The sequence below is a fragment of the Cataglyphis hispanica genome, chromosome 15 (genome assembly GCF_021464435.1).
Source record: "Cataglyphis hispanica isolate Lineage 1 chromosome 15, ULB_Chis1_1.0, whole genome shotgun sequence".
NCBI lineage: Eukaryota > Metazoa > Arthropoda > Insecta > Hymenoptera > Formicidae > Cataglyphis > Cataglyphis hispanica.
In genome coordinates this window covers 1,172,960-1,199,804 of record NC_065968.1, presented here as the reverse complement: position 1 = coordinate 1,199,804, position 26,845 = coordinate 1,172,960, and the positions used below count along the sequence as shown (strand labels likewise).

The 26,845-nt window shown below is 33.7% G+C and overlaps 3 protein-coding genes across 7 annotated transcripts; 1 reads left to right on the top strand and 2 right to left on the bottom strand.

Annotated features, from left to right (window-relative positions):
• Positions 1–17: 17 nt before the first annotated feature.
• Positions 18–11,123, bottom strand: LOC126854903 (transcription elongation regulator 1). 2 transcript variants are annotated; one of them, XM_050602070.1, is made up of 18 exons: positions 10,747–11,123; positions 9,906–10,167; positions 9,705–9,794; positions 9,176–9,367; positions 8,567–8,807; positions 8,196–8,414; positions 7,903–8,106; positions 7,391–7,661; positions 7,078–7,310; positions 6,840–7,000; positions 6,056–6,264; positions 5,844–5,994; positions 1,750–2,196; positions 1,459–1,668; positions 1,115–1,381; positions 920–997; positions 582–805; positions 18–449 (listed from the first exon to the last, which is right to left on the bottom strand). In XM_050602070.1, exons 1-18 carry the CDS (start codon positions 10,905–10,907, stop codon positions 446–448), a joined length of 3,624 nt encoding a protein of 1,207 aa, XP_050458027.1. In that variant the 5' UTR covers positions 10,908–11,123; the 3' UTR covers positions 18–445. The 2 variants fall into 2 exon arrangements, with proteins under 2 accessions (XP_050458027.1, XP_050458028.1); XM_050602071.1 differs by having other exon boundaries at positions 9,906–10,155.
• A 153-nt stretch (positions 11,124–11,276) lies between these two features.
• On the top strand, positions 11,277–14,349 carry LOC126854917 (DNA polymerase delta subunit 2-like). Of its 2 annotated transcripts, none has more exons than XM_050602096.1 (7): positions 11,277–11,678; positions 11,921–12,150; positions 12,303–12,604; positions 12,678–12,888; positions 12,972–13,206; positions 13,592–13,884; positions 14,104–14,349. In XM_050602096.1, the coding sequence occupies exons 2-7, from the start codon at positions 11,934–11,936 to the stop codon at positions 14,223–14,225; spliced, it is 1,380 nt and encodes a 459-aa protein (XP_050458053.1). In that variant the 5' UTR covers positions 11,277–11,678; positions 11,921–11,933; the 3' UTR covers positions 14,226–14,349. The 2 variants fall into 2 exon arrangements, with proteins under 2 accessions (XP_050458053.1, XP_050458054.1); XM_050602097.1 differs by having other exon boundaries at positions 11,666–11,799.
• A 1,305-nt stretch (positions 14,350–15,654) lies between these two features.
• LOC126854906 (KAT8 regulatory NSL complex subunit 1) lies at positions 15,655–26,845 on the bottom strand. Of its 3 annotated transcripts, none has more exons than XM_050602078.1 (12): positions 26,224–26,845; positions 22,852–23,178; positions 20,689–22,444; positions 19,033–19,535; positions 18,185–18,376; positions 17,834–18,068; positions 17,478–17,585; positions 17,280–17,355; positions 17,008–17,167; positions 16,673–16,896; positions 16,447–16,581; positions 15,655–15,966 (listed from the first exon to the last, which is right to left on the bottom strand). In XM_050602078.1, exons 3-12 carry the CDS (start codon positions 22,209–22,211, stop codon positions 15,820–15,822), a joined length of 3,303 nt encoding a protein of 1,100 aa, XP_050458035.1. In that variant the 5' UTR covers positions 22,212–22,444; positions 22,852–23,178; positions 26,224–26,845; the 3' UTR covers positions 15,655–15,819. The 3 variants fall into 3 exon arrangements, with proteins under 3 accessions (XP_050458035.1, XP_050458036.1, XP_050458037.1); XM_050602079.1 differs by lacking the exon at positions 26,224–26,845 and adding an exon at positions 25,600–25,749; XM_050602080.1 differs by lacking the exon at positions 26,224–26,845 and adding an exon at positions 25,590–25,735.

Below are 26,845 nucleotides of genomic sequence, written 5' to 3'. Positions count from 1 at the left end.
AATGACACAATAATGTGTTTAATGATAAAATAGTAATATTTTTTAATAATTTTACAATAATTGTTATTTTTGTTATTAGAAAATCAGTGTGTTTCTTTTATTCAATGTTCTCAATTTTTGTTGTTTGAACTTATATTAATTTAAACATATGACGTTAGACAAGTGTATAGAGAATTCACTCGTTGCATTATGTAAAATAATTATGTTACAAAGTATCACCGACATTCATTTTCAGTGAAATCTTATTTAATATGTAATGTTCAACAATAATATATATGTGCTTACATTATATTATCTCACAATAATACAGTTTTATTTATGTAGAATTGGTTGGCATTCGTTTATTTTATTGAATCCTATACAGGCAATAAAATCTTGTGTAAACTACACCTATAAATTCATTCATTTTTGTATTACTGTAACGTACTTCAATGTAGACCATTCTTCAACTGAAACAAAAATAAATATATTTAGATCGGCGAGATAGTTACATTTTATTACTATATTTTATTTATAAAAAAGATAAAATATAAAATATAAAAATATTTGCATTGTTTTTCATCTTATACATTAATATTTACTTTGTAGTTGGTCTTCTTGATGGCTCTGAAGCAGTGGGAGGTGGTGGAGGACCTCTTCGTGCTAATTCTTCTAAATAACCCATCAATAATCGAGTTCGTTCGGTAGCGGCAGCTTCGAGTACAAGAAATCTTCGATCTTTTCTCAGAATTTCTTCAATTTCTGCTAGATGCGAACTATTTTCTTGAACTTTTTTGAACGTTTTATCAGTGATTAGTTTTGTTTCCTGAAAATCGCATTCTTTAGCAAAAACTATATCAAAATATATATAAATATATAAATATATAAATATATATATATATATATATATATATATATATATATATATATATAAATGTACCTGTAGAAGCTCTCTAAAATCAGCTTTGGCAGCAACAAGTTTGTCCTTAATGTATTCTTTAAATTCCTTCTCGCATTTCTAAAAAGACAAAAAAAAGGATGCATATGAAATATAAGTAATAATGAACTACAAGTAATGACAAAAATTCTGAATCAGTATTTACTTTTCACAGTTATATACACGACTATTACATACCCGATCACTGGAAGAAAATTTCAAGTATCTAGGATCATCTTTCAACAATTTCTTAATGTCCTTCCAGGATGCCGTTAATTCAGTAGATGCGCCTACTTCGTCGAGCAATTCCCGAAATTTGTCGCGTTTTTTACGACCTAATTGCTCGATGTGTTCGTTAAACAAACGTTCTTTCTCCTCGCGATCTAAACTTTCAGCAAGTTCCCATCTATGGTCCTTCCTAAGTTGTCGCTTTGCTTCTCTCCATGCCAGATCACCATTTCTAACCTAATTCAGGCAAATATTCAAAATATTGTGAGTATCAATGATTTTTATCAAAAATATTATGCAATTGAAAATAATACCAAGTCAGCAAGAAGTGCACTGAAGTGTTGAACCGCCTCTGTATGACGATGATGCTGTCTCTCTTTATCCCTATCACGAAGATGCGTAGCAAGAGTCCTTTGCACTTCTCTTTCTCTTTCTCGAAGACTGACCTCTGCCCGTCTTTCACGTTCTCTTTTCTGTTTCTCACGATCTTCCTCTGAATCAGAATGATCATCTCCCTCTTCCTTCTAAATTAACAGAAAAAGTTTATTTTATATAAAAATTAAAATAATTGCAAAGGTTTAAAAATGTAAAAGAAAAGTTCTTACATCGTTCTCTTTTTTTATACTTTTATCGTCACTTTCTTCGATTTCCCCGCTCTCTTTCTCTATCACTGTCTCTTTTTTCTCCTTTCCGTTTTCCTCCGCAGGCGCTTCGCTTCTTCGTTGCTTCTTTTCCTTTGTATTATCTTTGTCGGTTCTATCTTTATTAGACTTCGTTTCTTTACCTTTATCCGAATCCTTACGATCTCTGTCCTTCTTCTCCGTCTTGTGATCTTTTTCTCTGTGCCGATGATCTTTGTCTTTCTCCTTCTCCTTTTTCCGCTCATCCTTCAGTATGCGAATATAATCCCTAAACCAATCTTCTCGCGTGCTTGCCGACTCTACGACTCTGTATCTCCAATCCGATTCCAATTTTTTCTTACAATCGCTCCAATGCGAATGCCTGTCGATGTCTTTGTGCTCACGTAGCATCGCAAAGAATTCCTTTTTCACCTGAAATGCATTTAACATAAGAGTTTTCATCGCTGAAAAATAATTACTGCTTGCTTATGTACTATTATACAATTCTTTTGGTTTTAAAATCAGATTTTTTTTGGTTCTCTTATATCATGCACGCTTTAATAGTATTTCCAACCAATTATTACACGCTCAGCCACATTACAATCACTTTTATAAACATTTATAATATAATGATTTGTAATGTGGGTCAAACTATTTCAACTTGCAAACCTTTTTTAATTGGTTTTCAAACTATATTTCGTTAGGGGTAGAGAAGAAATAGTCATTCATGTTCATTTGTATCAGGAAGTATCACAACGTTAAGGGCTCTATTTTTTGTCGGATTTTTTTTTATTTTAATGTACTAAGCTGGTTCATTGTGGCTGAAAAAAATTGACTTATTATTCCTGTAAAAATGATTATCATGTATTATGTACTAGTCATCATTAAATATATAGTGTTAATGTTATGTTCACTAAAAATAATTGATTTAATTTTTAATCTTTGAGAAAAACTGTCCATTATACATAATATACTTGCATTTAATGATGACTAGAAGTGTAAAGTAAATAAATGTGACTGCAGTCCTTGCTGAAATGAAAAAATGTGGTTAGTACACTATTATTATTATTATTATTATTATTATTATTATTATTATTATTATTATTATTATTATCGATTATTATTATTATTATTATTATTATTATTATTATTATTATTATATTAATTTCGAAAACAGAAGCTCGCAGCCGTCCAAATTACGAAACGAGTTTCCATGTAATTTCTTTTTTTCTCCTATATATTTGCTATATTATAAAATCTTTCGAAGAACCTATAATTTTATTATAAATAGTGTCACGTGTTTTATAACACGTCGTATCGTTTAAAAAAATTGTAAAACGCAATTTTTTTCTTATATATCGTGTTTTTTTTTTATAAAAATAACTATAGAAATTTTTTATTGAATTAGAGCTATTAAAAAACGTTATCTTATTAAAATATAAAATTTATTTCTCACTCCTAAGCTTCAATACTTATATAAATTATAATGGTAAAAATATTATAATCGAGCAAAATTAAATACAACAGACAGATTTGTGAATTGTCTGATCTATTCAACAAAAATTATTCCATAATATAATTTTATTTCCGATTCCCATTGCGTAATTTGTAAACGACCAAAACGAAATATTCTGTGCGATAGCTATCTTATATTAAAAAGAAATGTTTAGATAACATTATTCAACAAATGATAATCGAAAAATGATTATACTCAGACGATGGCACGTTTTCGTCTTGAGATTGCCATAACACTCGTTACTCGGATCCTGATCCTATGAAAAATTTCAAGAAACTCAAAAATTTGTGCCATAACTATTTAAACTTGCTTCTTTATCCGATTGAAATTATTGTAAAAATCCATTTGCATTACTTTTAGAACAAAAATAATCAAAATCCTCAAAAGAATATAAGCCAAATATTTTATAGAAATGCACACTTATTTTAATTGTGCCAAATCTAATTTATATTTTTACATTATAATTTTATATTATAACTTTTATTGCAATCCTCTAAGATATATATCATAATAAAATTATAATTTCTTTTTGTGTATCACTCAGAACAAGAATCTTCGAGAGAATTTTAAAATTGACTTAATAATTTATAAATTTTTTTGAAAGCACTATATAAAAGTTCAAATGTATATAAAAGTTTAAACGTATTTTTGTACATAAAATTTACTATACCATGTATTGACATAAGAACAATAATAAAATATGATTTTAACATAAAATGTGCTTTTTTATGAATGTATATTTAGTCAAATCATCTCTCTCTGTGTATGTATATATATATATATACACATACACACACACACACACAAAATAATTTTTTATTTAACGTTATTAATATGCAAAAGCAGTAATGCTATATAAATAGCTATCACCAAAAAATAAAATAGCAAATTAAACATACATAATTTCTTGTATTGATGAATTTGTTTTTATGTCCATACATTTTATATAAAAAAAATTCTGTGGTAGCATTAGAGAATCAACATTTTCCAAATTGGAGTAACTGAGCTCTGAAAAATTGTTCTTTGTAAAGATACTAATGCTACCTCGGATATTTGCCCATTTTTTTCATCTTTTATATTAAATGAATTTACATGAAATTTTTCTCAAATTGGTTTTGACTCTGGGGAAAAGTTAATCTTTTGAAGAAACGAGGATTACGAGTAATATACAAATACCGAGTTCGTTCATTCTCATGACTCTGCTTTGGAGTAAAGAATGCGGCGCGCGAGGGTGTGCCAACAGTGACCCGCAGTGTAGGTGGAAATGGTAGATGACATCATCCATGCCACCAACCAGCTTCAGAACCAAGCCACTCCACATACGGAACCTGTCCTGCCTGCCTCCTGACTGAAGTGGAGAGTTCAGAACACATAAGTATATAAAGGAACCGTGACATACTAAGATTTTATTCTCTACATCTCCCATCTTAGAGCTACAAAAACTTTTCGATTTCTATCGAGCAAATCTACTGGAGTAGAGAATTATTATTAGAGAAATATATATCTCCTGGTATATGTGTTCTTCAGCCATTTTATAATTTTAGGTATTCGTATTATCTTACAAGTGGAACAAAATAATAACATACCTATGAAACCTGAAAGAAATTAATCAATTATCGCTGTAAACATAAATTTTATTAAACATTATCAAATGTATCCTCTCCTATCTAAAGTTAAAAACGCTTTGTTTATCTATTCTTAATTTGATTTTTATGCCATCGTGCATTGCAAAGCTTCACTTGATAAGAGAAGGTAAAATTCTTGGATTGAATTAATCAAAATAATGTAATTAATTTTAAACATAGAAGCAGATACTGAATAAATATATTTAGCCCATGCGCAACTTATCGCAAATGTAGTATGTACTACATTTACACATTTGCTTCGTCGAAAAGCATTTATGGAATTTATTATAAATGAATGACATCAGCCTAGAATGGAAGGAGAAGAGTTGGACAGGATTTAAAATTAGGAAATGTGATTTATATGTGTGAGATATCTTCTTAAAATATAAAGAATTTAGGTAAATTTTAGTAAAAATATACATTCATATATTAAAATTATAACTCATTAAAAAAAATAACTTTAATTGTATAATTTATATATATGAACAAAAAAAATATTCTTAATAGTCTTTAAGCACATAAACAATACATATAAAAATTTATATACATAATATTATTTATCTAATACATAATGATATAAATGAAATAAAGCTCTAATTGATAAAAGCTTGCTAAATTAAGCACATTAGTATCTAAAATTGTTTAAAGTATAATTATTGTATAAGATAATTTCTTTATATATTATTACAGTACAAAATTATTCCTAACTCTATTTGTGAGGCTATAAAATGTACCTAAATCCTCTCTTTATATTTGTTAAATATACACATATTTTGGATGGAACCTTAGAAAGGAATAATATGTTGCTAGAATGTTTATCTTACTTATATAATATTGAATGTTGAAAGTTTTAAAAAGTTAATTATAATGTCCTGAAAAATATCTTTTGCATTGCAACACAATGCACGCGTTTAATGATATCAATAAAATAAAAATACCTGTTCTCGTTTGGCTGTTTTTTCCTCTTTCTCCTTCTTTCGCACTTCCAGGAGATATTCGTTGAAAAGGCTTTCTCGTTCTCGCATCTTTTCTACATTCTTAAATCGTTCATCTCTTCCGTGTTTTTGAGCAAAATCACTAAACGATGATCTATAAAACACAAGAATTTATGAGATAAACAGAATAAAATACGCTTTCTGTACATACGTACTTTCCGTGAAGTCCGGCCTCTTCTAGAAGTTTTTGAAATTGTTCTTTTCGTTCTTTCATCTTATTCCTCTTCTCTCGCCTTTCTTCTTCCGCTCTTTCTTTCACATATTTTTCAAAGACTTGTTTCCTTTCCTTTGATGTTAAAAGTAAATAACGTGGATCAAATACTATTTTATGAAGTTCTTTTTCCCAAGTACTAAACGCAGATACCTAGAAACACAATAAATGCAATTATACAATATAATATGCTACAATAGTGCTGAAATTTACTTCCACATTTAGATCAGATTTCATGATTCACGCCTATTGCCCCCTCTCATCGCTTAATTTAACGTTATAAATCGAAATGATCGCAAAAGCGGATTGTGTGTATGTGGGTATGAAAACTTTAAATAAAATATCATAAAAATTTGTGAGTTATTATAAAACATATATGTAATTAATAAGAGAAAAATTTAGTTATATTATTAATGAAATATAAAATATTTTAAAAAATTTGATTTTTAGAATTTTCGCAATGCTATTATTAAAAAATATTATCTTATTACATTTACTATTTTATTACATTTACGTCTTAATACATACGGTCACTCTTGAGATTAAGTGTCGCGTTCCTTAATTCATATGTCCAGTGACTCATTGGTTGCTAACAGTAAGCAGGAAGCGATACGAAGCAGATACGAATAGACGTGAATTACGAAATCTGACCAAAATGTGTAAATAAATCCCAGTAGTATATTATAATTGAGTAATTATAATATGAATAAAGATATATAATAACTTACATCTTTCTCTGCGAGCATATCTCTGAACGATTTGATCCTGGTTTCCAATGGAACTATCGCTCTCTCTCTTGCTGCTCTTACCTCGGCTTCTATCGCAGCTTCCTTACCGATGTCGATAGTCTTCTTCTCTTCCTTCTCTTCCTCTTCTTTTATAGGTGTATCTAAAAAGTAATACAAAATTTATATTAAAAAATCAATGCAATTCTGCATCATGTTTATTTTAGAGCAACAATTATACTTTTAGTATCGTCATGTTTCATTTTTTTAGCTGGTGTGGGTTGATCGTCGTCGCTGCTTTCACTAGTATCTGATTGACGTGTTGGTTTTGTAGTACCGATCGCATCTGGTGGTGATGATATCATCTTGTCGACATCTTGACGGCCAATAAGATCGTCCGGCCTTTCCCAAACTGATATTCGCGAAGAAGGATTGTAGAAAAATACTCGTCCGTCTCCCGTCCAAACAACGCACCTTCATACACAATATAGATATTTTTTTCTGTTTTATATGAATATATATTATAAATATGAAATAAATATAATTAAATTTACCATGGAGTTCCAGGCACTGGCGTACTAGAAATGGGTCTAGACTTGTCTTGTGGTTTTGCAGGTTCCTTTGCGGTGTTTTCCTCCTTTTTAGGCTTAGCATTATCCGCGTCTTTTGTATTATCTTTGGTTTCATGAGCATTCTCTGGCGGCTTCTCTTGTTTAGGCTCGGCCGCGGCGCTGTTATTGGTAACAGTAGTAGTTGTAACGACAGTAGTACTTGTAGGAATAGCATTTGGTTCTTCATTTTTCTGCCGTAATGCCAATTTTGCACCTAATGAAATATTTTAGTATACATCAAAATTTAAGATTTATGTTACAAAATTATATCATATTATATTATAAAGATTGTTGATTCTTACAAAACATGATTACTATAGGTATTATAAATCCTTATTTAATTGTAATAATCCATTTATAAACATATACATTACTAATTGCAATAATCTACTTATGAACATATATATTTAGATATATAGATAGATTATATATAGATTTCAAGAAATTACACATACTTTCCAAATCTTTTAAAGGTTGTGGCTTTTCCCATACTGACTCTCCTGCTTTACTATTGTAATAATATAATCTGCCATCCGGTGCACGATGCTCGGTCCAAACCATAGCAGCGGCTACTAGATCAGCATCAAGCTGTGCAAGTATAGCAGGATCTTCAGGAGCTACTTGAGGTGCCATTACACCATGAGGCATTTGTGGCATACCTGAAAAATGCAAATATGCGTTATTTTAAATTAGTATTAACAGTATTTTTTCTTAATGTGTCAAATATATTCTTCTTCACAAATATTACCCCAATTTGCTTGTGGTGGCCCATAACCACCAAAAGGTTGAAAACCTGGTGGTGGCATTCCAAATGGTGCCGCTCCAAACTGTGTGGCAATAGGACTGCCAAACTGATTTGGCATTCTATGTTGCATAGGTATCATATTTGGTGGTGGCTGCATCATGTTTGTGGTTATAGTCGGTGTATTTATTGGTGGCGTGTTGGTAACTGTCGCGGATGCTGTGCCTAATATATTTCAATCAATGATTTCAATATTATTTCAAACAAAAACATCTTGATATATTTTCCATAAATTTGAAAAATTTTATTGCTAAGATAAATATGCAGCATCAAGAATGTATTAAATATTAAATAAGAGTTTATCTCTCATTAATTACCATTAGATTGATTTGTTTCAGATGCTTGATTACTGACATCTGATGTATCATTCAATGTAGGAGGTGGTCCAGTACCGGGAGGTGCTGTACTTAATTGATTGATAGCATCTGTATTAGAAGACGATTGTTCGCCTTGAGAAATTCTATTTTCACTAATTTGAGTTGGTGTACTACTTGATGAAGTAGGTGTAGTGGAACGTGCTGTTGCTTGTTTTGATGCACCATGTACTAATTGTTCTAACTGCAAAACCATGAGATAATTTTTTTTTTAATTAAGTTAAATTAAAATAAATTTTTACAATATTAAATCTCCATACAAGAGAACTAAATAAAATTTTACTCTTTTAATATTTACACACATTTTTTATAATTTTTTATAATAGTAGAGAAAATTTAACATATAAATTAATTAAATTATTACTTAAATTATTAATTTAATAAGATAATGTTTATTTTCTTTATATATATATATATATATATATATATTACATCTTTAAATATTTATGATTATTGACATAGCTAACTAAGCTTATTGTTGCATGTTCGCTGATGATGAAAAACTATAAGACCTTTAATAAAAGATTTGGATTCTTATAAATATATATTTACCTGATCCTGCACCATGACCTTCACATTTGGTCCCTCTGGTTTAGTCCATGTAGTATCTCTTGTACGAATATTGTAGTAATATGACTTGCCGTCAGCTGCTTTTGTCTCTACCCATACTTCCCCATTGAGATCTAGACCTGGAATGTTTGCTTGTTGTTGTGATTGTTGAGGTGGCTGTTGCTGTCCTGGAATCTACATATATTTTATTCAAAAATATACTTTTAAACATTGTGTTAAATATTTTAATTTAAAATATCCTAAAGCTATAAATATCTACTCCTTTTAGTTTTGCAAAAAAATGTGTTTTATAATTTATTAAAACTGCTATAAGATAATGTAATTCTATCTTTTAAAACAAGTTATAAAAATAAATAAATGTAAATTTACATAAAAATTTATGTTTTACAAATTAAAATATATGTATAAATTAAAGATTAATACTTTAATAGATTTACAAGTAATGAGAATAATAAAAATAACTTATAAATATATAAGTATTTTAAAATTATTTTTATTGCACATGACTTACGCTATTCATATTAGGTGGTCCCATTCCAGGAGGAGGCCCGTATGGACCTGGTCCTGTACCAATAGGCCCATTCATCATATGTGGTGGAGGCTAAATCAAAATAATTACTTTTTAAAAAATTGTCATTATATCTACATAATTAAGTTTGATCTAAATAAAAATACTATTCACACAATTATGGAGAAATTAAGTGGAATATACCATTCCTGGAGGTCCCATCAAGTTAGGAGGTCCCATAAGATTTGGCGGCCCCATAGGTCCCCAACTAGGATCAAATGGTGGCGGTCCTCGAAATCTTGGTCCTGCTGGACCAGGAGGGCAATTTGGCCTAGGTGGGCCCTCAAAGGGAAATCCATTATTTGCTCCACGAAACATTGGTCCACGTGGTCCAAACCCTCTTCCTCGAAACCTTGGAGGCCCAGCACCCCTCATAGGGAAATCAAACCCACCTCTGCCACGACCCCTTAAATTATTTTTATATGTTGTGACTAGGATATCTTATCATTAGAGCATGCCACAGAGAGGAAGGGAGATCAGATATCACATATCTTGTATATTCCGAACCTTTCTTGAAAAAGCTCCATTCAACAATATACGAATCTGATCTGCTCGCTTCGAGTACTATTACGTTTCCCATAATGTTTCTACAAGATACTGTAATATTTTTTATAAGTAAATCGTGACATAAATTTCACGTGAAAACCCGACAAAAAAATTGCGTTGCACGCAAATTGGACTAAATATAAAATCCGACATCCCGCTTATGGGGATCTCATGAAAGAAAATGATATTAATAAACAAATATTGCGATTAGTCCTAAATCGAGCAGAAACATTACGAAGAGAGGACATTAGGAGAGAAGTGTGAAGGGAGCGTATGATGTGACTAGAGGGGTGAAGTGATGGCGACAGGGCGGATGGAAGGGGGAGAGGGGGGAGAGAGAGAGAGGGTAAGAGAGAACACAAATCTCTGCGATACCGCAAGCTGGTGATTACGAATCAACCGGTAACCGTGCAATATTATGCGAGCCTGTCATACGCACCGAAAACCGCCACGGCCACGCGGCATGAAATGCCTGTAATCCTCCCCCTCATAACTGTACTCCTCCGTCTCCTCCATGGCCTCGTCATTGTGCTCTTGCTCGTTGCTAGAGACGACGGGCTCGGCCGCGATCGCGGCCGGCTGTTCGCTGCTCGCATCCATTCGTTCGATGATGGATTACGCGAAATGAATCGAGAAGAGTTATGCCTATAACTTCTCCGTTCACACGCCCATTTACTGCTATCACTGCTATCACTCTTCCCGCGATCTCTCTTGTCTCTCGCAAAGAAACGCGTCGCAAACAAATTATTACTATTTCACGCGATGCGAGATTAGCGAGATGCGAGCTGTAAACATATGGCTGCCAACTGCGTGACTACGCGAATTCCCTCGCGATGCGCCTGCGTGGCATTCTCGAAGCGACTCCGGAATGTCAAACCGACATATGAAAATTGTAAACATATTTTGTTTGATGCTATAAATAATTTCATCAGTTGTTCGATTATTCAGGGCAAAAGAAGCTGTAGATTTCTTTGCTCTTTGATTAAATTTACTAATAATTAATCAAACTCTTCGAAACTTTCGCAGCTTCAACCGGAACGCATTGTATGTTCCGAAATTCACTGTCAGAGTACTGGAAATCTATAATGTACGTCACGTGAACTATAAATTTCCAATAACTAGCAAAAAATTTCGGAACATGGCCAACAGCAAGCTACCAATTTATAAAAGTAAAAAAAGCGCGAAAAAAGAGAACGGAGAGAACGCTGATATGGCGTGCAATGGTTTATGATTTGGATAAATATTATATAAGAATTACAGATAAGAAAAAAACAATATAAAAATCTCAATATTAAACAAATTTCAATTAAAAAAAAGTAAAAGTTTTTAATATTTTTCTAATATAACAAAAAATTGAACGAGAATAAGAAGGTTAGAATCAAATATATATATGATATATATCCATACTCGAATAATTAATATTGCAAAATAAAAATTGTAAAAATATAAAATGATTAAATGATAGTCCAATATAATCGACATATAAAATCCGGTAAAAGCACAGTTTCTGAATGCTATTGATGTATTTATATTAATATACTGTAAAGTGAAAACAGTGATAGATATATTGATCAATTTCACCTTTAATGTAACTATCCTTATTAATTTTATAGAATATTATTAATAATGGCACCAATTTCTAATGGATCTGATGGAAATCTGCTTTCAAGTCCAGGAAATGAAAAACCCCCAAAATTTGAAAGACAGCAAGTAGAATATGAAGACTTAACTATTGATTTTAATGATAAATTAATTGATTTTTCTAAACAATTTTGTCACATATATTCAATAAGACTGGCAGAATTGAGAGCAGTATTGATACCACGAGTTATTGCAAAATGGGGTAAGTATAATGGTATTTGGTATAATACTGTTTTGCACAAAAATATTCTACATCTATAAGAATAATATATAAAATCTTTGTGTACAAAAGTATTTTGCCATAATTATTATAGACTTAAATAAATAAAAAGCAATTATTTATATTGTTTTCAGGAAAAGTTCAGATATTAAAATTGGCAGAATTAGAAGATTTTGAAGAACAAGAGTGTGTAATAATTGGTACACTCTATAAACATCAAAAGTGGAAGCCATCAATATTACATGAGTTAAGTGAAGATCATCAACTCACATTATCTGAGCCAAAATCAAATTATTGCTCAGAAAAGGATTTACTTTTCTTGGAAGATGAAATGTTACGCATCAGATTACTAGTTGAAGATGCAGAGTTGAAGAATTATGTTACAGGTGTCGTATGTGCCATATTAGGGCATAAAGATAAAGATGGAAATTTCGTGGTAAATTCTTATAATTTCTTGTATACATGTATTATATGTAAACCATGCAAAGCTTTTATTTTATCTTATTTAGATCAAGGAATGGTGCTTTCCTGGTTGTGTGCCTAAAAGTTCATTGGCGAAACCAAAATCCAAAGGAAAATTGTTGTTTCTATCTGGGCTCGACTTGGCAAATAACTCAAAGAGTTTATCATTAAGTCTTTTAATTGACTGGATATGCGGCATGGCGGGAAATGAAATGGTACAAGAAAATGCCACTTGTGTTGTTCAAATTATTATTGCTGGTATATTATCCATTCTTATGTGTCTTTAATCATAAAACGATTTTATTTTTATTTATATATTTTATATGTCTATTATATGTCAGGTAATTCTGTGAAAACTGTTACCAAGACAAATACTTTAATGGGACACGCTGAAGGGAAGGCACAAGATGCCACAATAGCAAAAGAAGTCGCTGTAGCAACAACACTACTAGATACATTTCTCACCAAAATAGCAACATGTTGTTGCGTTACTTTAATGCCAGGTCAGCATGATCCTGCTAATACAATGCTACCACAGAAATCACTGCATCCATGTATACTACCATTAACATCTAGGTATTGTGCAAATATACATACACTGATTGTGATGTAAATTACATTTCACTTCATTGAACAAGAGATAAGACTATATTTTTAAAACTAGTTAAAACTAATTAAAAATGGATTTCTTTTTTATTGTATAAAAAAAAAATTTATAAAAAATTTATAAAAATTTATAAAACTTTTATTAACTTATATTTAACAATCAAATTTAAATTTAAGTAATGTTTAATAATATGAAGTGTGCTTAAAAAGAGAGAATATGATATATAAAAGTAGATATAATTTTCTATATCAAATTTTAGTGAGTTATAAAAGGGCTTTCATTCTGAGTCATAATCGAAATTTAATTTGTGTTCAAATATAGCTCTAATGTGAAATAATGTTATGTGTTTTCTAGATTTGAAAGTTTCAAAGGTGTGACTAACCCGTGGATTGGCAAAGTCGCCGAACGTATAATAATGGGTAGCAGTGGTCAACCAATTGAGGATATTGTGAAAGCAACTGGTATGACAGATATTTCCCCTTTAAATTGGCTGGAAAAAACGTTAGTTTGGAGACATATGTGTCCAACTGCTCCAGACACATTACCGGTATATCCTTATTCTGTAAAAGATCCGTTTATCATAAATTACTGTCCAGATATATACTTTGTGGGTAACACAGATGAATTTGAAACAAAACTGTGGATAGGTAAATATTATATCATAATGTAAAATTTGATAAATTATTTATGCTTTAGTTACATCAAAGGACATTAGCTTTATTAAATGCATTTCTGTAAAATGCATAAGAAATTTATTTCTTCATTTTTCACCCTATAGTACAACTTATTGTGCATATTTTAATATTCTGTTAATATTCCTTCATATATATTTTGCGGACTAAAAAAAGTATATTCAACATTTGTAGGTGAAGAAAATCAGATGGTCAGACTAATTTGTATTCCAAAGTATTCCTCTACAAATCTTGCAGTTATGGTGGATATAGAAACATTGGATACTACAACCATTAATTTTGGTACAAGTATCTAAATAAACTTATTATTAATTTGAATATTAGATAAAAATAATTAATATAATATACATTTTTTGCCAGATCACTATCAAACCATATTTTTGTACTCTCATTGTATTTTTGAAAACTTTTAAATAAAATAAAAACAATTTTATATTTTAATAACAATTTTATATTTTTATATTGAAATAATTAATAAAATATATTTTAATATGCACACACACATAGGCAATCATAGCGTATAATCTACATAATAGATTATCAAATATTTTGATTTAGTTTGTTTTATTATAATTTTAAAAAAATTTTTTAAGAGTGTATGTGCATATAAATATGTATAGTATAATAAATGAATGTAATTGTACAATTTGCATAATGAAGAATACAGAACAATTTTGTTGTCACCTATTTTTATTTGCATCTCGTAAAAGTGATATACAAAATTCAAACACATGCGATTTTTAAGAATTCATAGACATTTGCCTGGTTATAAAACTTTTAATACGAAAGAAAATACATGTAGTATCACAGACTATTAGAAAATCGCGAAATCACAGTGACACAAGACTTTCAGTATGAACTTAAATTAACAAATGAATTTATATTTCATAAATTATACCAATGATAAGAACATAACAGTCAAAATACAGAGCATCAGTAATTAACTGATAATACATTTTAATATTAGCGCATATTTGTTTTATACTTTAAATTCTCACACACTATATCAAGAATATCTTGTATGACATAAATTTATACAATTTCTTTTTTATAATTTTAATTTTTATAGCATTGTCCTCTCTTACCTGTACCTATACGATGTACCAGTAATATTTTAAGACACAACTTGGTCATATATGAGAAATAAAAAGGAATTCTTAATACTAAAAAAATAAAAGAAAATTCATATTTTTAAACTGATTTTGACTGTTACATAAATTACGACATTTGCGAAATTAAGTGCAAGTCATAACGATGGGCAAAATATACAAGGATTTAAATACAAGTTTTCACATAACGATAAAATTGTAATTTATATACATTCAAGGGCATCTGTAGTATATTAACATTTTTCGTAGAATGTCACACAAACTAGTGTATTCTTTCTTACAAAATAGAAAAAGCACGCGATATTGGAAGGTACACAGTGCTACAAAACATTTCGATTGGCACTTTTATTTTAAGTGAAGAGCTGTGATTGTAACAAATATAGTTTTGTACAAAATTGCTCAACCACTGTCATGAGATTCCACTTCTTTCAGAGAATTAATACTACCTACTATGTGTATTTATATAACAGAGAAGGGAAAAAGAAGAGTAATGCAAGTATAATCCTAAAAGTACTATGACGCTCGTACAGTTCTAATGCTTTGGCCAAAATAGCAATACTTAAAAAAAAGAGCAATATAATTAATTAAGGTTCTTTCCATTAATTCAAGCAGAGAATGAAGTTATAAAATTTATATTTATAATACACTTTACAGATTCGTAATACCATTAACTTAAGGTGCAATGTTACATGACCGACAGGTATATATAACAATTGACAGGTAGCTTCTGCATATAGTAACGACGACGTAGACATACTGTACTTAATAAGAGTTTTATATCCTATCTTTTAGCCGTCGGACGTATTCTCTCCTTTTCAGTGTCCCTATCGTCACCTACTGTCCACTCGGGATCATTGGGATCCTCACCGTCTATGTCACAACAAGCAGATTCGGTCGAATCCGATTCGGGAGAATCCATTTCCCCGTCCTAAAAACGTAAAAATATGAATGGTTATACAAACAATAGTTAGTGAAATCATCTACATCCACAATTGATCGCTTTGCAAAAAACTCTATTTAAAGTTGCAAGCTCTCATATGGCAGCTGCGCGAAACAAGGAGCAAACTAGAATCGTGTAAAAGATTCTATAAGTATATAAAAAATGTATAACGATTGCGTTGATTTAACGCGATAATTTTATCGTGTAAAAATTTTCTAATTCTGTGTGTATGTGTGTGTATGAGAAATACGTGAAAAATAAAATTAGAGAATTATGTTATAAAAGTATAGGAAGCGTCAAGTGGCACTGCTTACCGGAAATAGCCTCGAGAGGAGCCATGAAAGTTGGCTCAAAGTGTATATTAATAGTCAGTACTATAGCACCCACATATATTTTATATAATTCAAATTTCTCAGACTTAGATACTTAATGCGAAGATATATATCAGTACAAATACAATGTACGTACATCATCACCCTTGTCTTCGTCGCGGGAACATAGAGATGTCGACGAAGCTTGCCAGTGTCCGTCCGGCATCACTTCCAACATTTTGTCATAAACTTCTTCAGATAATGGAAATACTCTTGGCTCGTACGGTAAAATCTGTACGAAAAAAATTTTAAGCTATAAAATATTACGTTTGTATTAATTTTTATTTAAACGCGATATACATGTATCATTTATTATGTGTTACCTCATTTTCATCTTCGGTAAATGCGGCCACGGCATCGTCCTTCCCCAATCTTAAAGCGGGCATGGTACGACGTCGAAGAGAATTTTGTAAAGCAGACGGTCGGTGCGAATCTAAACCTGATGGTTGTTCTATGTCCTGCACCTGAGACGGAGTGGCAGGTGGAGATGTAAACGGAGATATCACGTCTCCACCAAAATCACTACTCGCGTGCGGTGACATAGGATCTAAAACAACACTTGCTTTCTTTACAAGAGAATATAATTTTAATGATTCGATTGTTGTTTATAATTGCCGTTTAGTAATTGAAGTTCACGATTAAACGCGGGACAACGTACCTGGCGTATTCGCACCACTGTCTGCTCTGCTGTCGATACGACGATTGTGTCGAATACGCGTTTGATGTGGCATACTGAGGTATGTCATAAAACGTTTATATTCCTCGCGTTCGCTACGCTCGTGCCTCAAGGCGATTATTTCGTCCGACATGTCTTCAAACTGATAAAATCATATACAATCATTGAATTAACACATTTATGAAAGAGAAAATATCACGTTATCTTTACTGAATTGCTTTTTCAATATTTATTAACTCTCTTTATTCACTTACATCACTGTCTTGACCAGACCTGTGCATTACACCATTCTTTACATCCATTTTCAAGGGCTCGTCGCACAGTCTCCATCTTTAACACAATACGAGAAACATATATATTAATATGATACAATAATATATGTAACCAAAATAATTAAGATAAGCTCTCGTTTAAAAACGGAACAACAGATCGGTAAATGATAAAAATCTTACTTTGGTGTTAAAATTTCCTTGTATTGTAATTTTTCAGGCCTCGTTGAAGCAGCGACACTGTAGGGGATGACTATATTGTCAATATCATATGAGTTTTGTCGCAAACGCCTGAAATATCAATCGTTATAAAATGTTTGACACTTATTAAAATAATAATGATATATCTAGTTGATAATTTCATAGATAGAAAGCACCATGATGCTTCGTTTTATATTTTCAAAATGTTTGCTTTCCCAAGTATAAGAACTTTAACATATGAGAAATTAATGTAGCAAAATTTTATTTTACTAATTTTGCTACATTAACAAAAACAAAAAAAAAAACAAAGATTGTAAAAATATAATATATTTGTTTACCCATGTGGATTGGAACTTTTTTCTTTAACAGTATTTTTCTCCGAAGAGGCAGTAACATGTTGCAATGGAGAAGGCACTGGGGATGAGTGTTTGCTGGAACTTGAAAGCGCGCTAATGTCATCATCATCCTCAGTTGGCAATTTTGTTATTTTTTTCTTGTTTAATCCAGGCACACCTCTTTCCGAATGGCCGAGTCTATTTCTTTTACCATTTTTCAACATTTTTCTTTTGATCCCTGGATAAGAAAAAATATGTTACTTTATATCGCGGAGAAATAACAGCTTGATAAAGCGACTCATTCTTTTACTAGAGAATGAAAAATTGTACAAAATGACATTTCGTGATATGTACTTGCTGTAAGAATAGTCGAGGATGATTTCTTTAACCGCGCAGTATATTTTGTTCTGTTAGGAAGTTTTTTATTTCTTCTTTCATTGCTGTCTTTATCTTTCACACGAGTAGTTCGCATATTGCCTCTCAACATTTTCTGCTGCCACTCCACTGATTTCATAATAGCTTCTAAATGGGTTCCATGTACAATTTCTACAATAAACATATATATATGCTATAGCTGCAAAGTTTTTCGACACTACTTAACAAAATGTTTTAATTTTTTAGATTTAGATTTAAAAAATGAGTTATAGTAGTGTTGCCATTCAGTCATAGAACCAAAAAAAAAAAGTGAAATAGTGATTGTTTTTTGGCAGAAAAAGTGACGAAAAGATAACCTTTAGATATTAAAATAGTAACCAAAAATGACATTATGTATTAAATTTTTAGAGTAATTAAAGCTATTTAAAAGCATATAAAAAAAGGAAAAAAAAACTTAACAAGTTAATAAAAAATACTATAATATAATAATAAAATATAAAATAATAAATAATACATTTTATTAAATATGCAAGCAAGTAATAATTGTTATCAGACGAGATATCAAAAATATGAATAAAACTCTTGTTTTACAAATTTCACATTAGTTCAAGGAAAAAAAAGTAACTATAATGATCCATTTTGAATGATAGTAAATTCCTAAAAATTTATCAAAAAAAATGTGACTTAAATGACTGAATAGCAGCGCTGGTTATAAGAAAAATAGAGTAGTTATGTATACAAGATATAATGCTTTACTAGATTATTGTGATCTGACTAGAGGAATTTTTATATTGTGTATTAATGAGTACATGTATGTATAAACGTACCATCAGGGAATGACAACACTGGATGAAAACTAGGATCAACAAGTGCTACACGTTCTTGCACAGAAAGTTGTTCAATTGGTTCTTGTGGCTGCATTGGATCTAGCCTTCCTGTACATAAAGCACACGCAGGCAACACATGATCACAATTGCATCTCACTGTTGACGCTTTAGCTGCACGCTTTGAAACTTCGTGTAGCCTATCCACTTGCAAAAGCTTTCGCTTTCTATAAAAACTCCATACAAATGGACGCGTTCTACTAGCTGGTAATTCACCCTCTGACGAATTGTATCGTCCAGTAGAACCTGGTAGAGCGCCACTATATCCGTTAACAGTTTCCGCATTTTCGAGAACAACCAAGCCCTTCGCGGCCCTGATCTGCCGTTGCAGATCATTATGTTGTCTAATTCTGTATTCTAAATCTGATATTTGCGCCTGCAGCCAGGTCCACCGTGATGCTACACCTGCACGATCCTGTGCATATCTCCATGCTGCTCTTTTGGATCTGTGCAAATAATGTAACAATACGATTGGCCTACTCATTTGCAAAAGATTATACGTTGTGTAATAAATCTCTTTCTCAGTATAATCTATTATTGAAGTAGAATTTATACAAATGAGAAATCTTAACAAGGATAAATCCAGCAAATTTAATTAATTATTTCAACTTATTTCAACTTATTGCCCTCTTTTCTTTTATCTTATAGAATAAAATCATTAAATTTAAATATAATATACAGTATTACTGCAATTACACATACGAGATGTAACGTTAAATGAAATCTGAGTATTAAATTTCAAACAAATTATGAACATATTTTCAATATAAAATATTTTGTAAATAAACAAGTAAATAAACAATAAAAAAATAGAACCGAGCCATAAAACATATTCGGTCTGTTTTCTCCAATTATAATAATATGTACTGCTTATTTTGTATACAAGCCCTCAAAGATTTCCGGAACTTTACATAGAGGCCACTTTAGAGGCCAAATTAAAAAAAAAAAAAGAACTGCACAATTTGCTCTTTTAGTTAAGCATAAATAATTATAAATTCAAAGTTTTTAGTGAATTAAAATCTAAGAGTATAAATAAAATTTTTTTCAGTTTTTCTACTGCAATAGTTAACATTAAAAATTAAGTTGTTCAAATTGTATTAAATCAGATTTTTGGAAAAATTTAAATCAAATTTATGTGATATAATTTAAAAAAATACTTAACTATTGATATAATTATTTATAATACAAAGAACAATGTGATTTTGACAATAATAAAATTAAATTGGTGTATGCTACTTGCTTGTTACTTGTAACACTTAATATTTAAAAAAAAATATATGTTTTTTTTCAAAATATTATCAGAGATATTTTTAAATGCTTTTATCACGTTCTAATAAAATAAAAAATTCATCTATTATATACATCCTTTTTCTTTTTAAAATCAATTCTATTTCATTCAAAATATATTTTTTCAACAAAATGAAAATAATCGATACATCTAACAAAGACATGTGAAATACATTTATATGCTTAGTACTAATATTAAATTTTTTGCTTTATATCAATTATATATATATATATATATAAATCTAAAAATCTAATAAATCTAATCTCAAAGTCTGATCGGAACGTTTGGGCTTACCCTTACAGGAAACTTACATGAGTAGATTCTGTTGATGAGGATTGTTAAATGTTTGCATTTCGTCACAACTTTCTCCACCACTACTAGATGCTGTACAATCCGAATCCAAGTTAGATTCCACCATGTGTAATTGTGTGGACAAGGCTCCGGACACACTTTCCACTTCTTCACCGTTTAGTTTAACCTGAGGGGTACCGAATACCGGCTGACGATTGCCATTATTTCCGGACGTACCGCCGTTCGCATTATCACGTGATCCTCCACCGAAATATCGACAACACACTCTCTGACGATTCACACTGTTACTCTGGGCAACGCACATTTTCTCAATTCTTTGTAAAAACGAATGCAAATTACTGCTAATCTCAGGAAAATTTCTCACATTGGATTTTGAACCAATATTGACCAATTCTTGCAGAAAATATTTCTTTACCCCGTGATGGGCCAACTCGAGAACGCCGGTATTCTCCTCCGCCACATGTCTGCCCACTATTCTCCCTTGAAGCTTTCTCAGTCTTCTTAATAAAAACGCGCATCGCCTCTCACTTTCGAATTGTTTTTGCGCCACAATATCCTGTTGTAACTTCAAATTGTTAGACTTCTGTTGGTCCACCGTGTCCACCGATATATTCATATTTTCATTGCAGAGACTCATTACGTCCACACCATTAAGTAAATCCCGTTCGAAAGATGCGAATCCTTCCTCGGGCATGGCAAACATCTCTACGCCATCGACAGCACTCTGCACCGGCTCACCGCCACCGGCGGAAATGTTTTCGGCACTTTCCGCGTTTTCTATTGAATTAATGACCTGCAAGATATCATCCACATTGTGCCCGATATCAGCGACGTTCCCTATGTTGCATTGCTCAGTGGTGATATCGGTGCCAAAGGCCATGATCTGATCGACGTCCAGATTCTTATTGTCTCCCGTTTCAGTCTCAGTAGCCGCTAGGGGCAAGTCCACGCTCGATTTCAAGAAACCCATGTTGTTCGTTTGATCACCCATAGATGGGTCGCTCATTATAATGTCGATCACCTTCCCTACGGCGTGACCAGCGTCCGGCAGCGTAACCGGTCGCTCAAAGTCCTTCTGTTCCGCCTGCTGTTGCAGACACGCTGCCGCACCGTTTCTCGATCCGATCAAGTCGGACGCGTTTGCGAACGCGGATAGCGAGTCGAGGTCGTTAGCGTACTTGGAATTAATGACATCGCGAATGAGGTCCTTCGAGATACCGCGCAAGCACTGCTCATCGATCTTCGATGGTTGCACGTTTGCCGGCACCACAAACTTGGTCAAGATCTCACGGTTCTGGCACACCTGCGTGGCCTGCTCGGCGGACAGAAAGCCGCTGGCAACTACTGGTAGGGTAGGGAGCAAGTTTTCAGGCTTTTGAGGACCGTCTTCCGTCAGAGCAGGGGCCATCACTGCCACTGACGTTGCCAGTGCCGCGGCCTCCACATCCAGAGGCTCCCACGACGTGCCACAACGTGCGCGCCCGCCACTCCTGCGCTCCCCGTGCACTGCGCTCACTCCCATTCATCCATTACTACACGGCTCTGTCCTGCCTCCCTTACCGTCCACCACCCTAGATTGACTATTCGACTTGTCCCTTTCTTTGTCCTCCGCTGTGTTTCCTTTGTATTTTTAATATACACTCTGATTTACTGGCCTGCCATCCTTATGGCCACGGTAATTACGTCGTTTCCACAGTTTCTCTCATGTTATCGATCATTTACTCCCATTGTTTATCATAAGACGATATTGCTCTCCTGCAAAAAATCAAAATATTACATCATGCTTTGTTATTATTTTATATTTATTTATTTTAAGAAATGAAAAAATAAAGCATTGTCTATTACTACAATCGAGAAAATTTTAAGTAAAAAGTAAAATTCTTTTCTTTTGAGATAAATAAAATTACTCTCGATATATAAATCCCATATATATTTTTTATAACAGAAAACTTTAAAAAACTTAATAGTTGCCAAACCCTTTAATCATCGCATGCTAAAACGGGGTTATCTATATGTTACGCAAAATTACATAACATTTTTAAAGCTACATAGATAAGTGTAGCCGAGGAGCAACGTTGAAAGTATACGCTCGCTAAGCTCGTTCGACTTCGTTCTAAGTATCAGTATAAAATTGCGTAGTCATAAACACGAATGTAACTCACTTCGTTTCCACATTTGAAGAAGCGTAGCATACTTGATGTCTTGTTTAAATGTATTCCAATGTGTTCTCTCGCAATATAGGCGAAAACATTCCGGTGTCACACCGATGATGATTCGCTTACAATCGTTGCAATGACGTTGTTCAGTTTTCAAAATGATTATTTTCCAGAGTCAAACTTTGTAATAACAATAATAATTCGCAACAGCAATCTCTCACCGCTCGCTACAATGAGATGACGTAAACAACAACGATGCTATTGAAATATTTCCGTCGAGATCAGAATTATCTGGTGCACCGCGTTCCGTATAACGCTTTTCTCCTATGTGACCTGAAAAAGAAAAGAAGAGATATATAACGCTAAATGTAACAATGTCTTGCTCGCATTTACAAAAGATGTGCGCTTCTATAGCGAAAGCTGCAAATTATATTCATTAGCTTAATTTCAGGAAAGTATTTTACGCTCGAGTACTCGCTGAATACCATCGAACCAGTGCAGATTCGATGTATCTCGATACAAAAGATATTAGAGAACTTTCGTTTTCCACGCAATTACGCTTTTGCTTATCCCTTTCTTTTTTTTATATATATTTTTTTAATAATTTAGTTTTTTCGTTTTCCGAATATTATCTTATAAAACTTGCATAATTTTTTGGAAAACTATATATTGTAATTACATCTTTTTAAAATTATATATTGCAAAAATTGAATATATATTAAATATATAAATTAAATTTTAATTATATTTCCCCAAGCGCTCTCTGTCTCAGTGTAATAAATGAATCATGTTTTTTTCATTGAGTATATATACAGTATTACAATTTAATTTTCAGTTTAATTTTATCTTATCACTATGAATCTTGTATGTATCACTAATCAAGAAACTCCCAAGCTTCATATATACTTTTTATATTTGTGATTGATTTCATATCCACATTGCGTATTATTCACAATATATTTCAAGACAAATTGTTTAATAAAAATCGATCTTTCTTAATACGTTGCAAAACTGTGCACTTCTTTCGTTTCTTACAGCTTTACATTTAAAATAATTTTAATTGTAGTATTATGTAATAAGATCTTTTTTTTCAAACTCGCAAAGTGTATTTCAGTATATTACGTTACTATAGTTACAATGTTTACGGCTATTTTAGCGTAAATAATATTGCGCAATAAACGTAATCGAATCGTGACAATGCGTGGAAATATGCAAAATTTGCGCGATTCGATTAAGAAATAAAATAAAATCGACAGAGAGATGTATCAAGAACAATTGCAGATGATACACCACTTCGATACACCCGATATATACAAATGACTCATGATTAATGTGATGACACGACAATGAAATTTCAATCAATATGATGAAAAAAATTCGATACGCTTATAAATATCTTTTTGCATTTAGAAACATATATTCCAAAGCGCAAAAGAGTCAGCTGATCTAAGATCTTGTATCAAATTTCTTCTCATGCCTTTTCAAATTCCCTTCTTATCGAAACACCTGGTTATCGACGACGGAGATGTTATAGCGCACAAGATAAATATTATTAAAAAGTTAAATAAAGATTATTCTGTTAAAAAATCAAATATATTGTTTCAGTATTGATTTCTTCAAAATCCAGCGAGATTAAGATATCTTGAATAAGACCCCTTGTTTTAGTAGGGAGGGGGGAGACCTTCAAATTATATACTATAATTACTATAATAAATAATGATGAGAAAAATCGCAACACAAACTATGACGTATGCAATCACACCGGAAACAGACCGATATTTCTCTGTGGCGGGGCCAATCATGCGTATTGTTGACCCAGACAGAGAGCGACAGCGAGACAAAGAGAAACGACAGTTTTAGCGGAAAAAACCGCAACCGGGATGCGCGAGAACCGGGTACGAGTATGCCGACTAAAAGTCTGGAGGGAGAGAAATTTCGCCGGGAGAATACCGGCTTAGGGAATACGAAAGAAGGACGAGATGGGAGGAGAGGAGGCGCCTAAGAGAGTCAGTCGAATATAGGAGAAAAAGAGAGAGAGAGAGAGAAAAGGGCGTAGAGAATACGAATGTTCCGAGGGTGCGGAATTCTCCTTCGTAGGGATACGCGCGCTACATGCTTTCCTGGTCGGCGCGATGAGTGTACTGTATAATCGCACACAAACAATATATCTATATACGGATGCGCTTGTGTGTAATATACAAGGTAAATTAAAGCAGCGACACACGGTCTGACGCATCACCACGTGATACGCTCGCGACGGCGGCGGTGACGATGACGACGACGACGGCAGCGGCGGATACGTGCACGATTAATAAAAACAGACGGCGACGAAGCCGCGAGAGAACGAGAATCGCGCGCTTCTTCCTCCTCCTCCTCGATGTCGATCGCGCGCGCGGCGTCTGTTGCATAACGCGCCGCACGGATTTCGAATACAGAGCCAAGTTCCACGTACACGCGATCGCAATATGTACAGAGAGCCGGCTTTTATTAATCTGCTCTATTAATGCTATTATCATACTATCTGTAATGAGAGATAATAGCTATCGCTAGAAGAAAGATCAAGGACCTAACGGTTAACGGTAGGAGGAACACACGACGGGAACGAGAATCCCCGTCGTAGCGGGAAGCAGACACGATTCCTCGTCAACACGAGCTCGTTAGCAGCACACGAGGCACAAGGCGGATTTCTCGTTACTGCGCGCCAGGATATACGAACGCGAGTATCTCGGTCAAAGGACACGCACTGCTCATTACCAGGAATCGACCACTATTCTCGCGCACCGAATCCGTCGTCGCACTCCCGCACTACGTTCAACGGCGGCGAGTATCGAGCGCGATACCGCCGCCTTGAGGAACACCCGGCGGAGCCGCATACACGCATGTACAAACGCGAACACGCAGGCAACGACACAGTACAAGGGCCGCGACGACGATATCCTCTCCTCCTTCCCCTCCTCCTCCTTCTCCTCCTGCTCGACGTCGATGCAACGCGAAGACGCCCGCTGTACGGAAACACGCCCGCCGATCGTATACTGGGAGAAAAATGAGAACGATTGCCTCCGCGATGCCGCCACCGCGACGGCGACGTTCGGTCGTTCCGTTTCTCGCAACGTACAATGGCGGAGCAAAAAACAGCCTCGAAGAGAAGTAGTCGCTTCCCTCGGATCCACGGATTACAACGCACGCTCTCCTTTCTTGCTCGCTCGCGCGCGCCGTCTCTGTGTGTCTGTCTCTCTCTCTCTCTCTCTCTCTCTCTTTCTTCCTTCTGCCTCTCACTCCTCTCACTACCATGCTCGCGCTCTCTCTCTCTCTCTCTCTCTCTCCCTCTCTCTCGCTCGCTCGCACGCTCCCTCCCTATTCTATCTCGCTCGCTCTCACCTCTTCGTGGCCGGGCTCGGCATGCTCTCGTGGGATAACGCCGCAGGCTCTCGCGAGGAACGCTGCCAGGGCCTGCCCTTTCGGGGACCCACGTACACAACACTATCCTTGCAATTTGCCGATTCGAATCGTCTACACCGAACCGCGACACGTCCCGTCACACCCAACGTACGATAATCCCGTCGTCCGCGCTCGGCTGCTCTCGTCCACCACCGATCTCCGTTTGCGAAGCGACGCGCGCGCGTTCTCTCCCTCTATCTCTCTCTATCTCTTTCCTTCTCCTCTTTCTTTCTTTCTTTCTTTCTTTCTCTCTCTCTCTCTCTCTCTCTCTTCTCACGTAACTGTCGTCACGGTACGTCGTACGTGTAGTCGCTCGTTCACGGCACACCACCACACTTTTCTTTCTTCGCGAGGAGAGCACGCTCGAACGCTCCTGCGCGAAAACGCCTCTCTCCCGACGACGAGGTCACGCACATTTACGCACGATACGAAGTCGGCTGTTCTTAACCGTCTCGGAAAGTCACACGAGCAACGACGCGAGCTATTTATCAATAATATATATAGGAAATTCGGCCAACTTCGCTGCCACTACCGCTGATGTTGCTGATGCCGTCGCGCGCGA